Raw genomic sequence first — 18,362 nt, 5'->3', positions numbered from 1 at the left:
CATCTTGACACAAATCATGAGTCAAATCTAATAGATGCATTATTCCCCATTTTCTAGTATAATACAAAATGGAAAAATTAAGAATCTGAATAAAGTGTAAATAAAACGACAGAATTGCTTAAATAACATACAGCAAAAGGTATGATGCATCATACTGGTTATCATAAGCAGCAGCAAGTTGCATAAACACTATATTTAGTTGCCAGTCAAGATTTTTTAAATGGCAACCAACCAATGAGAATGAACTTTTTAGGAAATTTTAGAGAAAGTACAAACAAATTAAAACTGATGATTTAAATCAACATTTCCTGCTTGTTGCTTTAAATTATAGTTTCTCAACCTGTGGTACATGCTAGACACAGGTAGGGGGTACGTTATGAAAAACCCAGTCCTGGGAAGCTGGGCCCCAGCTGCTGGCTTGTTCAGGAAGCAAAGTGGCAGCCACCTGAATCCCGCCCGGTCCCAGCTCCCAGGTGGGAGCCTGGCGGCAGCCTCCTACACCCTGCAAACTAAGCTTGCAGCTAGGTGGCAGCCACCCACGCCCCAGCTCTGAGCAGAAGGACAGCCTCCCACAGCCCGCTTGAAGACAGACAGCTGCTGCCTGCCCTCATCCCCGGGTCCCAGCCTGCGCAGAAGCCTCCTCTGTCCCTGTTCGGAGTGGGTGGCAGCCGCCCATCTCCCGAGCTGCAACTTGCCCAGGTGGCAGCCCACCTCCCCGGCTCAAAGCCCGGTGCCCAGAAAGCCAGATGGAGAGCCCAGCGGCTTGCCTGGTCCTGGAGCCAGGCTCTACCCCCAGGCTTACTTGTCAATTTCACTGCTCTAGCTGAACAGTGAAATTGACAACTATGACAGCCCAAGATTTTACCAGTATAAAAATGTTAAGAGGGGTCCACACAGTGTGATTTGCCCCAGGCCTGCACCCCCCTAGGGAGGGCCATGGGGAGCACTTCTATCCATTCTGGACTGCTAATGGCTCCTCATACCTCACAAGTTTGCGCCTGTGTGACGAGAACACCACGTGACCCCCGCCATCAGGCCATAGTGATTGGCTAGCACTGACTTTTGCTTCTATATGGAGGAAGGAGAGGATGGGAGGAGGAGCAGGGGGGTTGAGATCTGCCACCGCCACACAGCATTTCAGAACTCTTCTGCTTTATGAGAAATACAGTCATCCAGCAGTAAAGGAGAAAAAGATTGTGTTTCTCAGAGTTTAAGCACCTACCAGTCTGCTGTAGTTTCCACTTTTAGTGTTTGAATGTAACTGGGCTTGTGTTACTGTTTTAATTTTATGGATTGTGAGGGTGTTAAAATGGATCGTTTTCTTGTAAAAAGAAAGACTTCAGATTTAGAAGAAAGTAGTTCCCATACAAATGTGCAACAAGTGTTGGATCTAGAGGATCATGGTTTGGAGAAAAAAAAATCAGTAGTGAAAAAACAAAATATTCATAAATTCATGAAGCGCATAATTATGATTCCAGTTACGTGGCTTTTGGGCTATACCTTTCAAAAGTATACCTCCATCACCACTTTGTGTGATCTGCACTGAGACATTGTCTAATCACTGTATGAAGCCTTCCCTTTTGAAAAGGTACCTTCAAACTAAACATCCTGATCTGAAGGACAAAAAAACAAAACAAAAAACAAAACCATCCCCCCCCCCCCCCCAAAAAAAAACAAACAAAAAAAAAAAAAAAACACAACCCACACACCAATAGATTTTTTCACAAGAAAATTCGAAAGATTGAGAGGTTTGGAGGGGGGGGGGGAAATCAAACGCTGCTATGAAATTGTACTCTCTGGTCCCTAACCAAGCTCTACAAGCTTTGTTTGAAATCGCACACATGGTGGCAAAAACGAAGAAACCACACACCATTGCTGAGAACTTTGTCATTCCTGCTGCTATCAGAATTGCTGAAATCATGTTTAGCAAAACAGAAATAAAATTAAAACATCCCACATCCAAATGACACCATGACAAGAAGAACTGATGACATAGCAGAAGACCTAATTAAACAAATTTCAGAAAAAAAATCATCCAGAAAAAACAGTTCACTTTACAGATTGATGAATCTATGGATGTATCCAACTATACACAATTGATGATGATTGTCAGATACATTGATGATGAAGATGAGCAAGGAATACAGGAACAAATACATGGCTGCAAAGAATTGGACACAAAAACAACAGGAGGACATTTTTAAGATCTTAAATGAGCACATTGTAAAAAATGGATTGTCATGGGAGTTGGTGTGTGTCTGTGTGCACAGACGGAGCAACAGTAATGGTAGGTCAGCGAAGTGGTCTTGTTACTTGTTTAAAAGCTATAAATCCTTCAATCAAGTGGAACCACTGTATTATCCATAGACAGATACTGACTACAAAGAGACTGAATGAAGATTTAAACAGTGTGCTAGGAACAGCCGTGAAAACAGTAAACTTCATAGAAGTGCGGGCTCTGAATTCACGTCTTTTCCAATGGCTGTGCCATGACATGGGATCTGAACATATTACTGTACTTCACACTGAAGTTTCGTGGTTGTCACGTGGAAGGTTGTTGAATCACCTATTTGATTTGAGATATGAAGTTACTGTCTTTCCCAGAGATATGAAATCTGAATTCTTACAGCATTTTGAAGATGAAGTATGGATTTGCACATTAGACTATCTTTGTGACATTTTTGATAAAATCAATGACTTGAACCGTCAACTTCAGGGATACAACACAAATATATTTATCTTGCACGACAAAATAAAAGCTTTTAGAAAAAAAGTTGAGGTTCTGGAAAAAGTGAGCTTTATGTAGAAATTTTGTTTAATTCCCACAGCTCTCAGAGTTCTGTGAAGAAAACGAAATCACTCTGAATGGAAGTGTGAAAGAAAATATTGAAGAACACTTGGTAAATTTGGAGTCAAACTTTGAACATTATTTCCCTAATGTTGAAAAGCATGCAGATCCATAGAAAAACTGTAGTTTTGAATGACAGTGCTATTCAACGAGCAGGGATTCCAGAAAGAATGAAGGAAAAACTTTGATCTTTGCACAGACAGTATGTTGCAGAGGATGCAGAGCATGGGACTGGGTACATCCCTGCATTTTGGCAGAAAATGAAATGGGAATACTTACAGCTGAGGAACATGGCTCTCACAGAGCTTCTCCCCTTTGCCTCAACATATTTGTGTGAGACCAGTTTCTCACACTTGACTGGGATAAAAAGTAAAATAAGAAATTGTTTGTGCTCGGCAAACAATCTGATAGTAGCAATAAGTAGTTTAAAACCGAGATTTGGAATGCTTTTGTCATCCAAACAAGCCCAAGCTTCTTATTAAATCCAGCTCTTACAAGAACTAATTTTTATGTTATTTTGTTAAAACTAGCAAAAAGTCCAGTCCCTGATTTATAGAACAATTCTAGACGGGGAGTATCAGTTCCAGTCACAAAGATACCTATTAATATAAATGTTTGAGTTGTATTGTATTTACTGTCCTATAATTAAGATTCATGGGTTACTTTGTTTAAAAAACTTGTAAAATGCAATAAAAAGAATAAATCTTACATTCTGAATGATTATATGCCTATTTATGCGTGTGACCGCCTCCATGCCCGCTTGTATGTGCGTCTCATCATGTCGCTGCATATGTCTGATTATGTCCTTGTGTCTTTATCTCTGAACTACAAGTCCACACACTCCCTTCACCCACTGCCACCACAGTAGTCCTGCAGACATATCCTTTTTAGAAAAAGAGCAACCACAATCACCTCTAGGCCAGGTACATACTTGAGTTGTGCACCCCTGGTGTAAAAGTGGCAACCCTACCCACACTAAATCTGACATCTATCATATCACAGCCTTATATACTCAGCCCTTCTTCCAACATATTGCACACATTAGTCTGTAAATATAAAATCCCATGGAAAACTGAATGTTGGGGTACTTATTAAAATTGTCAGAAGTTAGGGGTTACTTGCTACTTAAAAGGTTGAGAAACACTGCTTTAAATCATAATTAAATCAGTGATTTGAGTCACTCATTTAAATCTAGCCTCCCCCACCCTTGTACCACAGAAGAGATTTTATAATACAGAAAATCTTGATGTTGACATCTCTTGGGCAGCTGTTAACCTACAATTTGTACAAGTTACTTTAAATTTGAACAATGGTAAAGATATTACATATTGTGCTAGTTCTCATTTGCTTTTAAAAAGTAAATTTGGTAGGTCATTTCTGACTTGACAAATTAAGATTTGAGTCAGGTGTCAGAATCCAGGCTTTGGTTTTACTATTTTTTTTTTTTTTTAAATATTTGTGCACAACCTGCAAAACTGTAATAGTGGGGTGTGTGTGTGTGTGTGTGTGTGTGTGTGTCGGTTACATACTTAATTGAAGCAGAAAAAGGTATCAAAGCAGACCCCTTATTTTAATTAGCCAAAATACATGGTCTTCTAGCAGTTCTCCACATTTTTACTTAATCAGTTAAAAGCATTTTCCCCCATATTATACATGTTTAAGATCCCACCTTGATGCTATTTTTTTTTCTGTCTGAGGGTGAGAAGGACTCCATTTGGATTCTATATTTATGTAGATCACTTAGCTGAAGAGAGAAGATGAAGTGCTCAGCCAATCACAGAAAGAATGGAGGTTACTGCCTGTTCAGCATTGTTCTCAGTCCCCACTGGTATTGCAAAGCAGTTGCCACTAGGCCAGCATATTTGTTTTATTAGTATTAGATATACAAAGATAAAATACAGACATTCAACAAGATTTCTAAAGCTTTGAAAGGGAAACTGGAATGCTATACTATACTTACTCCAGTACACTTTCAGTTCCATTTTTAGTGGACTACTGTAGTAACATCTGAATGCTGAAAATTTCCCCTAATCATAAAGACAGAATTTCTTTAATTTCCAGTTGCAATGATTTTAGATGCTAATGAAAGGCCCAAACTGAGGGAAGTACCAGTGTAAATTATAGTCTTTTTATGGCCTTTGTTGCAGCTTTAGAGATAGTGTTTAATCCTTGATTAGTAAACTGTTCACAGTGACTCTCTCTAGTCAGTGCCTTTAATGCTCCTCAATTTGCTAACAGATGCAGTACTGCATTTATCTCTTTTTAATATTTTGAACCATAAAATAAGTTTCTCAGCACAGCTGACCCTGTGAAGAGATGTTTTAAGACAGCGATAAACACAATTGAACAGTATATTAACTTTTCTTTATAATGTAGAAAAGCCAGTGATTTCTTTTTCTCCTTTACTAATAGATACATGTTAGGAAGTGTATCATGGTAATGCACCGAACAGCAGTGAAGACATGCAACCATGTACATGACAGGCTACCATAGATTACAATTTGTATATTTTTGATAGGAAGGTAACACCAGGCAAATGTATAACATACCCTTCAAAATAACATTACAAACATATTAGCCAAAATAAGAGAGAGAGAGTCATCATGGGAGAGTAGAAATAGTGGGTAGTTGCAAAGGATTCCGAATAACCCGTTTTAATCACTACAAAGATCAAACTTCAACTGTAGCTTTTGAATTTCTCCTTGTTAGTAATATTGTATTGATTGCAGTTTCTCTCTATTTAAAAGAATATCAGTGCTACTTCTGAATGTTCTGTTACATAGCCATGTTCAATTGATAATTCAAATGGTCAAACAGTTACAAAACTGAACTGTCAAACCTATATTGGAGTTCTGAAATAAAGATGCCAGTGCTCATAAATCCTACAGAATTCTGAAAACTGATTGCTTCTGCTTCAGTTAGCTGGGTTTTTCCCCCCTGGTTAGGAGACTAATCAGAGCAGCCTCCTACTATTTAGCATGGCAGGAATGAAAGCAGGTCAAGTTACACTGATAATCCAGTACATGTAGGTCAGTGTGGTATTTTCCATTTGTTCAGATATTTATCTGAACTGTCTACTGTAACTGCTACTGTGAGGTAATTTGGCCTTAAATTTTCTCAGAGCTGTCAATCAGCCACATTTTTTGGCACTGTCAGGGCAGAGCTTTGCTAAGCAGAAGTAGAGTTAAAGCTTGCCAGCCCAGCTTGATCAAAGGACTGTCTATGCTGGTTTGTTGCTTAACACTTCTGCAAAATGAAGAAAGATAGAAATGCATAGTGTAATGCATTATGAACCTGCACTGATACCAATAATATAAAGATTATTCCATGGGAACACTGATCAGTTTTATGTAGAGAACTTTCATTTTAAGATCTAGCAAAAAAAGATTACTATGTCAATACAAATATTATTCAATATGCAACTCTAGCTTAAATTTCAGATATAATCTGGATATTTACACTTTGTCACAGGAAACTGGTCTCATTTTTCTTTCACTTTACACACTCTCCCTTCCCCTGAGCAACACCCAACATAAGACAGTGAACTGCTCAGAAGGATTACATTTTTATCCTTAATGTTGATAATCAATTTCACCACACATACAAAATAACCAACTATTTTTGCTATTAACAGAAAATTTTCAGATAGGCAAAGAAAAATACTGCTTGAAAAAAGAAACATCAATTTAAGGCTGTTCACTTTGTTTATTTTGACTGTGATGTTGATGTTTGTTTTAATTATAATAAAGCTTTATTGTCGAATCTCAACATTTGTCATTATATAATTGTCTGCTCCCTCCACTATTTCCTGCAACTGACGTCAAACTGATGATTTAAAAACCTTAAAAATATACTTTATAATTTTGATAGGCAATATCAGTTAGTCTGCCAACCCGATTTACAGAATGAACATAAAGGCACAAGAGCAAAAGGAAATTCCTATTTGTACTACTCTTTCAAGGATTGCAGAGGACCTTTAAAATAGTATAAGGCTATATATATTATGTTTCAGAGCCCAGTCGTACTCAGCCACTGTAATTCATAGAATTTATCAAGAATGAAGTAAAAAAAGCTCAACTATGGTAACCAAGATTAAGACATTATTGTACACACAGTTACAAGTTTTGTTTTTTATGGTATCTTTCAGATCCACTTTACAAATTCACACTGCTATACAACCTTTTCACAGGGACCATTTCTTCTAACAGGGAAGCAGCCATCACTGGAAGAAAACCCAGGAACAGCTTAATACTCCATAGTAGTTTAGGGCAACTGGAAAAAAAATGTACACCTATGAAACAGACTTATGGAATAGAAAAGTTATATTTTTATATAATGCTGAAGTAAAGTAGTGTTACATAAACAGTGACATGTTGCCTTTTAAAATGTAAAAGCCATGATGACTTCCTAGCTTTTGGATTACTTGATTCTTAAACCAGCCAGGGTTTGAGAACATGTGAAAGCAATATATTAAATACCTAGCTAGAAACAAGAGACAGTCTACCTTCTCTCAGTTACCCTTTTCAGTCAGATGCAGAACCCATCTTTGAACCAAGAACACGTGGAGCATTATAAAGTACTATCCTGTCCCCCAATGGGAAGGATGGCAAGAGATTTTGGTGGAGGAGGTTAGGAGAGGAAGGGGCATAGTGAGTAAGAAAGGAAACATGTATTTCCTTCCCTAATATAATACAGCAGAATACAAGTAGTTTTCAGAGCTGGGTTATGTAAGAGAGGTTCACCTCAGTTTAATATACAATCATTTCAGCCTTCTGTAAGAAGTTTCATGTTAGAGAATCCAAGATCCAGAACTATTTTAAGAAGATGTACAGATTTTATTTTAACACTGGAGACACTAGGAAGTGCAAGAGATAATGTGACTGATTTCCTGAACAGGCAAATTTTCCCCAAATAAACCAAATTCCTATTACAGCATGCAGTCTCAGTACTGCCCTATGAAGTATCAATTCTAAGACTACTGCAGATTAAAATGAAAACTACCTATGTTCAGGCTATATAGCTAAATCTATTTATGTTAATAAATACTGTAAGATTAAAGTAGACAAAGAAAATCTTAAGAACCCTTACATGGCTATTCCATGGTTTCAAAGTATATAGTTCTACATAGCCCTAATTTTTTTTTTAGGAAGTTTCATTATGTACTTTTAGATGCATGGTAAAACCCTCCCAAGGACAAGGAATGTGTGCACTGAAGTCCTGTAAATGTATGTAATTTACTCATTACAAATGAAACGTTAAGTGCTTACATGACATGATGCATATTAGCATCTCCAACCTATGCTGGTTTAGAATTTTTTTTCAGCTATGTCTTTAAAAAGGTTAGTGGCACCATTCTTCACCTTCCTCAGGCTTTTTAGTCATTCTAAGTGATACTTTATCACCAGAATTTAGTCTCACTTCAGCTGAGACTAAGGTTTGCATTTCAGAACAAATAATTAAGTCAGGAGTTTTGGTTTTTTTTAAGATATGTATTAGAACTCTTATTGAGAGAGATACTACCAGTTACTTCTCTAGTCTTAAAGAGGGCCTAATCTTTTCTGTTAGAAGGTAGGCCACCACATTCTTAGTTATACAATCATTCTGTTAGCCACCAACTGACATCTCTCAGAATGTTTCCAGCAACTGCTCATTAAAGTGTCACTTGATCTCCATTTCAAATGCAGAAATGTTTAGAGAAACTCAGATCTCAACATTGAATTTATCTTTAATATTACTACATATCACTGGAATAAACATGTACAACTACTGAAGGCAATGCTGTTGCACCTCCCTTTGCCAGCAGTGAATCTGATCTAGTACCTGGTAAAAATTAAAAATGCAAACAAACACTATATTGGCAAAAGTGCAAAAGCTGAAAGATAGACGAATAGATTTAAATTCTCCATCTCCTGCACTCCAAAAATACCTTAACCACCCCTACAAAAAGAAAAAAAAGCAGGCACGCACAGCTGATGTATTTCCATTCAAGAACTATTAGTTTGCTTTGTTACAAAGTATCGCAAGTGTCTCTTGATCAAGGCTTCTTGCACTGTGAAGATACTTGCTTTATCATAAACTGATAAAGATGGTCCACTATTTAATGTAGTATTATAAAGGAAAGTAGCAAGTGTATATTGTTATACAATGTTCAAGTTAAAGTGACATTAAAAACCTCAAGTGGTTATCAAGCTCTTTAGAATGAGCAAGAATTTCAATAGTGTACAACCATAACAGAACTGAGGACCTAATCCTGCGGTCCTTATTCAACCAAGATACACTGACGTCAGTGTATTTTTCCCAATTAAGTACTTAGTTCTGCAGTTATTTCAGTAATATTGATTATAACTGTTGGACCACATCTTATATGTTAACCAAAGAGTATTTTACATTCACATATGAAGCATCAGTGTGTAGTGCTGAAGAGCCAATGAAACCTTGGTTAAACTAGTCAAACTCATAAGCAAGCTCAACATCATGTTTATTGATTTAATTCATTTTGTCAACTCATGTTGAAAGTATTTACCATCAAAAAACAAAAACTCAGAAGTTGTTAACTTGTTTCCCTGTGATTATTTGCAACACAAACTTTGTAACAGTTTCTACAAGTCAGATAATCCAATTTGTGCTGAACCAATATGATTGTGCTCAGACCCCATTTTATTAATTAATTTGTGTGATCAATAGTAGTGGCAAAGAAAAGTGTACGTTTGTTCCTTAACATCAACAACTAAATATATTATTTAAGTGCTGTAGATTTGCCTAATTATATAGTAGCATATATTATAACTTGTTTGAATGATCATTATGCGTAATAGAGGTATACAAGAGACTTCAAAGAACTTATACTGAATTAAAAAAAAAAAAAAAAAAAATATCTTACCTACCCAACTAAGTATCAATTGTTGCATCATCACTATTTCCATAACCTCATGCTATGTCAATCAATATATGTTGAAATATGTGAATTCATGTGTTTATATTTTTATAAAACAGATCTGGGTTCATGATAAAGATGTTCTTACCAGCAAGCTGTTTTTCTATCAGCTTCAATGATATATGTATCGATTATCACAACTTCAGACAAAAACCTTGTTAGTAGACTATCCACTGTCACTGTCATTTAAGTTAAACAGCAATTCAGTATTACTTTCAAATGTCTATAGAAACTCCCCTGAAAATATATGCCCACTGTTCGCACTGAGGTATAGAAAGTACTTTTTCAGTATCACATCCAATGCTACCCAGTGTTTTTCAGAAGCTGAGCACATTAAAGCATTAGATGCCATTTGCATTATCACACAGCAGGGGGCTATAGTAGCTACAATTCTGGGATAATCATAACCCACCTCTTTATATAAAGAATACAGTAAAACCATCTTTAATATTACCGTGTCACATATGATGTAAATGTTTACAATACACTGTTTGCTTTTCAAGTTTCATGAAAAATCAATTAGGGAGTTCAGATCATGCACCCAAGTTGTTTTAAATACACATAGTTCCCCAAATGTAAAGTTTCCAGTATTACTAAATTAACTGAGTGGAAGAATTAAAGCAAAAGATAAGTGAGTGACACACAACTATCATTGTAAACAAATGGAACAATTTAGTACTCTGGGACATAGTAATTCTGTTGTGCTTACATTATGACTGCTTAATTTTTAGGATTTCTAAACTATAAAAGCTACTGTTTTCACATCAACCACTAGAGAGGGCAGAGCAGACCAACTTCAAGTTTCTCATTTCTGAACTCTTCTGGGAAATTGCTTCTAACCTCAACATATTACCCCCACTTCTATTTTTACCCTCCCAAAGCAAGCAGCTAATATTAGGGGATTTTCAGGAAAGAGCAAACAAAAAAACGTAAAGGACTGCTTGCTATTCATGTCATTCCATGCACAAGTTGAAAAACCATTATATGTTCTCATCTTCCTATTTCCAGTACTTCATCTGTATCCAGAACCACTTTTGAAAGTGAGGCTCCTATTAGGGCAATGCCCAAAAAACCCCACACTCCCACGTAAGATACACATGAGCTTGACTGCATTGCATGGTCTTTATGATTCATTAGTTTAAGTTTCATTGCCATGAAGTGCTCACAATCAGAAGTCAGAAATGTTTCAGATCCACAGAGTTTTTATTCATTTAATGAACTGGGGGAAACTGGTTGTCCTAAGGCCTAAGAAGAGAAAAATTTCAGAGTTTAACAAATCCAAATGGCTTAACACAGCTTTGGGGAGCAAGGGAAGTGAACAGGAAAAAACTACTTTTACATACAAGTATGAGGCTGCCAACAATAAAGAAGTATGCCTAATATACGTGTAGCCTTGTAACTGTGCCAGAATAAATGGTAAAACTGAGTAAACAGAATTTATAGAGTACCAACATACGATGGACTAAAGCAACTTAATATTCAGTGAAACGCAGCCACCACTGTACAGAACAGACCTTTCCTAGCAAAATTCACTCATTTCCTCCTCTTGTCTCTTACCCACAAGAAGCAATTGATAGACTTGAGTAATTTACACTCACGCATCCTAGAAATATGGTTTTCATTCCTAAGCATTTTAAGATAGCATCCAGGAAAAATGCCTTCTGAAGCAGCACTCATCAAGAGCTAGGTGAATACTTCAACAAAAACAGACACCCCCTGCCCAATTATATCTCAACTGAGAGGTTAAAAACCATGGAGATGTTTTATAAATGTGGGAAAAAGAACCAGATAGCAGTAAAAAGGTAACCATGCTCTCTCCAAGGGCAGGCCCGATTTGATTGATTTCAGTCAGGTAGAATTGGATTACACCTGTGTTTTTGTTAAACCCTATGCTGCTTGCAGTGGTGCATTTTCTCTGGCACACTCTTAAAACTGCTGTGAAAGCCACCACTTCTTTTAATCACCGTTTGCTTTTAAAAACATAATGCACTGAATGCAGCTGATTGCATCTTAAGAAAAAGATCAAATCCTCCTCCGGCAGCAGAAGAACCGATTTTATTGGCGAATCAGTCCAGACAGATTTCCCCCCCCCATCCCCGCATTCCTTGCAGCACAATGAATTAACAATTCACAAGGCAATGTAAAAGCACAGAGGACCCTCGACCACCAACTGCAGCCCACTGTAAATGCCCCAGTAAATCTTGTATAGCATCAACAGAGCAGCTCCTTGTGCAGTGATGTATTGGGCAACTCATACAGATCGGTACGGAAATAACCAACGGTATACAACTATAATTTGTAATGGGAAAATTAAATTAATCACCCTCCCCTTCACACACTGCCACCAAAATGCAACTTCCTCAGGTGAGGTGGGTGCTGCCTGCAGGTTACTGAATGCAGCGGAAATACAGACAGACTCGTCTATTTCAGCCACCCAGCAGATTACTTCTGCTTCTGGTAGAGAGAAAGGGGGGCGGGGGGAGAGTAATTTAATCTCTCAGGAGACCTGGGCACACGATGCTACAAGAAACTTTACATAAAATGCCAGAGGGATGAGGAGAGGGAAGAACAAAAATCCCACAAGGTCACTTAGTTCATTTGGTTCTTCTCCTCCCTTTCCCCATACAGGTTGGGTATGTTTCTCTCCCCGCAGCCATCCTAAGGAAAAGATGCAGGCGAAGAAGTTGCTGAATGTCGGCTCATTGACCTCATTTAAATCCTGCAAAGGCCGCCGGGGTGCATGTAGCGGCGGGGAGGGGGAAGGGGAACTTCTGATTCCTTCACCCACACGCACGAGGTATCTGGCAACTTCCGTCCCCAATCCACTGGACAGAAAGACAAGGGGGGGGGGGGGACACCAGACCAAACCCGATCTCCCCCACGCAGCAGCCGGAGAGAGAGAGAGATCCTCGTTACTCTCCTTCCAGCACCACGGCCACATCCTCCTCCCCCCAGCCGCAGGAGCCAACTCTCTCCGCCGGTTCCTCCATCCAGTGCCATTTATATTCCTCTTGCCTTCTCCAAAACGAGGAAAGGTCTCGGGAGTTGGGAGGGGTTTTTCTTCCCACCTCTCAGCCTCCCTCCCCCTCCCCATTATTCATTTGCATGATAATAGTATTTTGTAGATTTCCCTCCACTGGAGAGTCCCAGCGCTTGTTACATTTCACTTGGAAGGCTCTTGTTAATGAAGGCGAGAGGTGGCGATGGTGCGGGGGGGCGGGGGAGAGAAATCCCACCCCGAAGAGGCGAGTCTGGAAAGTAGCTGCAGGATGCACGGCGCATCTTCCCGGGGCCCTTCGAGAGCCGAACCGGGTTCGGAAACCAGGCTTTGCTCGAGGGGTTTTTTGTTTTGTTTTTTTGGTTGTTTGGTTTTCTGTTTTTTGTTAAATAAATCCTCGCCTACTGCATCTGAGCCCGGCACCGACGCGCTCCTCTGCCTCTCGCCCATGCCAATGAGGCATCTCTCAGAGCCACGGGCTCCCGAGGCAGGGACCGCGGCTGCGACGGCTCCCTCTCACCTCCAGAGACACGTTTGCTGGGGGTGGGGGGCGGGAAGGGGTCGTGGGAGGGAAGGTGACAGGGAGTTGAAGGGCTGGTGGGGGCGGGGAGGGGGGAGGATTAGGTCTTGTGCGGCGCTTCGCATCCCCACAGCGCGGCGGCTGGAGTGAGTGTGGGAGGCTGGGGGAGCCGCGGGCCAGGAGCGGCGAAGGGCGGCGCAGGACCCGGGTGCAGGGAGGGCGAGGCGGGGGCGCAGACGGGGAGTCCCCGCCACCCCTCGCAGGCTGCACCCCCCCTCTTCGCTCCCCGCGGCGGGGTGCCCGGCACGAACTTGGGGGCGGTACCTTGTACGAGGAGCCCGCAGAGGCTGTAGAAGCGCAGAAGGGCGCCGGGTCTGAGCCGCATCCTGGGGGCTTCCCTCGGGCTGGGTGGGCGCCAGGCAGAGATTCCCGCAGCCGCCGCCTCTCTCCGGGCGCTTCTGTCCCCCAGCAGGAGCCTCCTCCGGCCGCCGCCGCCGCCGCCTCCGCCGCAGTGTCTCCCTCTGCCTCGCTGTATCCAGTGGGGTGAGGAGGAGGACCAGGGTCGCGGGGGCGGGTGGTACGGGGGGGGGGCGGCTCCCTCCTCCTCGGGCAGGTGCCCCCTGTGCAGCGGTGCCGGGCGCCCCCCCGGCTGGAGCTGGGTGCGGAGGAAGCTGCCAGCCGCGCGCTCGCCTTCCTTGGTTCACGAGACGGCTGCTCCGCTCCCAGCCGCTTCTTCGAGCTCTAGACACACAAGGGCAATCTCAGCGCGGCTCCCCCCCCCCGACGGCCCCGCCCCCTCCCAAAGCCACGCCCACCGCAGCACTGGCCCCGCCTCCCGGCCTATCCCTTCCTCCCTCAGCCCCGCCTCTGATTTAGCCACGCCTACTCCCTCCCGCCTCATCTCCCCCCCCTCGTGGTCTAGCCACACCTTCGCTCAAGCCCCACCCTCTCTCTTTCCCCCGCTCTCTAGGCCCGCCCTCAGGATGGGAGAGGATGGACAGGACTCATTTCCCAATGGGAAAGCTGCGAGCCTGATCGCTCAGCCAATGAGTGGCTAACAGAGGCGGCGCGAGACACGAACGTTTCAAGGAGACTTCAGGCGCCGGTGAAGCCGTGCCCCGCCTTAAAACTACCCCACAGCTCTGAGTGGCAGTCAGGAAGTCCAATCAGAGGTCCAGATGGCCGATGTACTCCCGCCAATGGAAGATACGGAGCGGGACAAAGGGGAGGGCGGCTGGGCGGGGAGGGCGCTGTCCAGAGCCGGTTCTGAAAGCTGCGGTTGGAAGTGGACGGTTTGGCAGCGGGCGGGTGCCCGGCTGGTCTGCAGCGCGCGGGGGACAGCAGCGAGGGCGAGGAGGACGGCGCAGCATCCCTCGGGCCCAGGGGCCACGAGGACAGAGAATGACGGGGCCGTGCGGCCGCTCGCTCGTGGACCCCGTCACGCTCCAGCCGCCTGCCCCAGAGCCACCCAGTTCGCCCCGGCGGCCCCGCGCACCTCTCCTGCCCGCCTCGGGGCTGTTCAGAGCATGAGCGGCTTTTGGTGACGGGATGGTTCCATGGCAAATGGCCGTCGAGCTATTTCTCGGGTAAAGCCTCCTCTGCATCCAGAGCGGCCTCTTGGGGGAAGCCAGGAACGGGTAGCATGGGGGCATTCCCGCTTCAAGTGCAGCCCTGTCTGTCTCACAAGCAAGCACTGCAGGGAAACAGATTCTCCACCTGCAACTCGCACCCGTGCCCGGTGTGGCTAGTGATGGTGCCAAGTGCATCTGGACCTCACCCGTAGCAGAAGGAAGTCTGCAAGCCCTGCTCAAGCACACAGTTTCTTCGATGCTGGCCAGGCACAATCACCTGAAACAGTTGACTTCACCATCCCACCCAGTCCTGATCAAGATCACTGATCCGTTCAAAATTCACCTCCAATACCATACTATGGAGGGCCAACATCCTCGACCCCTCCCTGTCCAACTTCAGGACAGGGGACAGTCAGTCACACAATAGAGCCATGGGGAAGGAGACGATTGAATGCCACTGCCAGAGCCAGGTAGGGACTCGGTCACATGAGGCCCCTGTCCCTAAGGATAAGTATGGACCACTTTCCCCACCCCAGAGATAGGGTGGCAACTGAGAGGTGCCACCAGGGACAAGGACAGGCAATGCATGTCTCCTGTGTCCTCAGAGAGAACCATGAGCTTCCCTCTATGGAGAGAGGAAGCAGCATACCTTCCCATATTTTTGGGAGAATGTCTCCTCTCAGAGCGATGTTAACTGTTCTGCTACAGGTCATGATAGGTGGAAAGAAGAAGCTTGGCAACAGTAGTGAAGGATGCTGTCCTGTCTGTGATAGATAGGCTCAGGAAATGTCATGGGGCAAGTATGTTGTTTAAGGGAAAAGTTGGGAGAGTTTGTAAAATAATAGTTCTGGTTTGATGTTTGTCTTTTTGTCTTGTCCCTACTGCTTAGGGAAGATCTTCTCACCTGTGTTTGTATGGTGCCTACTACAACAGGACCCACATCTGGCCAGAACTCTTAGGCACTACCAGAATAAATTATTGTTCCCAGGACTGGTTCAAAGGGAAGGTGACCAGGGCAGTCACCCTGGCACCAACTTCCAGAGGGTGCCAGACCATTGTGCTGCTCAGCTTTTTTCCTCTTCTGTGTTTGTTCAGCCACTCAGGGTGTGGGTATGGGAAGGGTTTTCACCCTGGCAGGCAGAATGTCTGCTCCAGTTCCCCTACTCATCGTGCCATCCCTCCAATAAATTGGATATGGAATCCTGTAGTCCCATCCCAGAAGTGGTTGGAATTAGTGGAATCACAGTATATACCCACAAGCCACTCTTCTCATATTGCACTTATAAGCTGGCAATAACCTGTTGTGCTTTCATTTCCAGAGCCATCGTCTAGCACAGCACCTATTGCATAATACTGACCAAAATGCCAGTTCTGTGCAGATACTCAGTGTGATATCGCATAGACATAGGTTTGGAAAGGACTTGGCGGAGGTCAACAGCTGGATCAAAGGCAGCTGGCCGAACCATACAAGCCTGACATGATGTTTATGGGAAGAGGGAAGCTCCTTGAAAAAGAACTCTTTCAATGGCATGTGCTCTCAGATCATTAAATACTCACATGGGTTCCATACTGTTTCTGGGTACCTAAAGAGCCAAGAAAGCTGCATTCATCTGAATGATCTAGAGTTAACAGTGATTCTTGCATTGCAGGTTCTGAGGATTGGAATTCTCTAGGTATAAAACTGCCACTCAGAATAGTTGGTTCCAAACACAGCAGCTGAACTACTCTGCAACAAAACCCATGAAACTTATCCCAGTGTTGCATTCTCTTTACTTGTATTCCATTGAATTCTCTGCCAAGTTAGAAGATTTTGGCTCATCTTGGCTTGCATTGCTGGGCAATGCCTCATTTTCTTACCTCGAGTACCCTGAATTTCATAACACATTCTGCTTCTTTGACCATTTAACATCCCTGTTCACAGCACCAAGACAAGCAATGTCCCACATGAGAGAGATTCCCAGCAAAATATCCTTAAGCTTAGGGAAAGCGCGTAACTCTAGGACTCAGAAAGCCACATATTCCAAGCTCATCACTTCCATAGTTGCTGCTGTGTAATAGAAAATAGTAACTGCATTTATTGACAGGTTTGCAGTTGGACACCTCAAAGCCTTAAAAACATTGAAAGTAAGGGGAAAGACATGGGTTCCTTTCCATTTTCACATTGCTCACAGCATTAGAATGCACTTCTCTATAAGGCTTTCACTTACATCCGTAACAGCAATTCCTTGGCAAAGACCTAATATGCTTTTATCAATGATATTAAAAGATCAGAACATCAACACGTTACATACATTTGGTAAGTTGACATGTTTTAATACTGCTGAGGTCACTATTAAGTTGTTGCATTAGAGTGCCCCTAGACTAGAGCGGTCTTCGGTGAGGAAGTCTGTACCTCAAAATTTGACAGGTATGTCAAGGCAAACCTGTTTTCCATTATGGCTGAAGAGTTAATTCTCTACAATAAACAAACACTACTTTCCTAATTAATTAGCAGATAAGGTGGAACCTAGCCAAAATACAGCTACCAGAATGCAAAAGGGGTACAAAGAAAAGAGACAATCCAGTAAAAATATTGCCAGAAGAAGTAATTTTTAAACTTATTCTTATCAGCTCTTTTGTCAAGCCACCATGAAAAGTTCAAATGGTGCTCAAAGCTTAAGTTTCACTTTTTTGCCATTTCAATTTGACTTACAAACTGAAGGTTTAAAGCTCCCATTAAATCTGAGCTCAGCAATGCAGCCTTAACTATAGCATACCCAATATGTATAACCCACTTGTACAGTTATCCATTCAGCAAAAGTTTAGCAAGAGCCCCTAAGAAAACACATCTCAGGAAAAAGTAGGACAAAGAGTCCTAGTCACCCACACCATATTAATCAAAATAATATTCATACATCAACAAGTTAGGACCCAAAACTAGATACAGAGCAGAATCAGTTCCTGAAAAGACAGTTAACTCTCTTCACCTATTTCTAGGCCTTCCCTTAGAATGGGGGCTTACAAATAGTTTTTAATTCTAAACAAAGGGCAAAAACAGCAAGTTGCCTCAGGGAGATTTAGGAAGTTCATCTACTCACTGAGTATCCAAACAGTATGTAGTCGGAGTTTCTCCACCCCTCCAGGATACACTCCATTTTTCTTTCAGAAAAATTCCATTTCTTAGACCCTTAGGATCCAGTTACTTACTTACAAACTTAGCAGACAAATCCCTCTCTTTCCAGAGCAGTCAGCCCTCTGCTATCTGCTTCCTCTTTTACTTTCCTGTTTACCTCTTTGCTATTCTTCCCAGCTGGAGCATTTCTCTCAGGTGTTATGGAGTGAAGCTGCCTGCAGCCCTTGCAGGGCTGTATGTCAATGTCAGATTGTTAACTCCTTCCTCCCCTATCATAGTGTGTGGTTTGTATATTCTATCATACAAATCCCTTTCTGAGCTTGTCTGACAAATGCTATATCCCACCTCTTCCAGGAGAAGAAATCTGCACTTCAGAGAG

General features: G+C 42.4%; 1 protein-coding gene across 1 annotated transcript in view; it reads right to left on the bottom strand.

Annotated features, from left to right (window-relative positions):
- Positions 1-18,089, bottom strand: part of CADM2 (cell adhesion molecule 2) — a 908,788-nt gene extending 890,699 nt beyond the window's left edge. The window contains exons 1-2 of the mRNA XM_067543384.1: positions 17,949-18,089; positions 13,625-14,041 (exon numbers count right to left, since the gene is read on the bottom strand). Coding sequence (XP_067399485.1) covers positions 13,625-13,685 — 61 coding nt within the window. The 5' untranslated portion in view covers positions 13,686-14,041; positions 17,949-18,089. The remainder of the gene's footprint in view (positions 1-13,624; positions 14,042-17,948) is intronic.
- Between the last annotated feature and the right edge of the window lie 273 nt (positions 18,090-18,362).

This window comes from Emydura macquarii, unplaced genomic scaffold, assembly GCF_026122565.2.
Source record: "Emydura macquarii macquarii isolate MOO-44397 ecotype Brisbane River unplaced genomic scaffold, CSIRO-AGI_Emac_v2 contig_75, whole genome shotgun sequence".
In the NCBI taxonomy this organism is placed as follows: Eukaryota; Metazoa; Chordata; order Testudines; family Chelidae; genus Emydura; species Emydura macquarii.
Note: the sequence above shows the minus strand (reverse complement) of the source record. Positions and strands in the feature narration are given on the sequence as shown.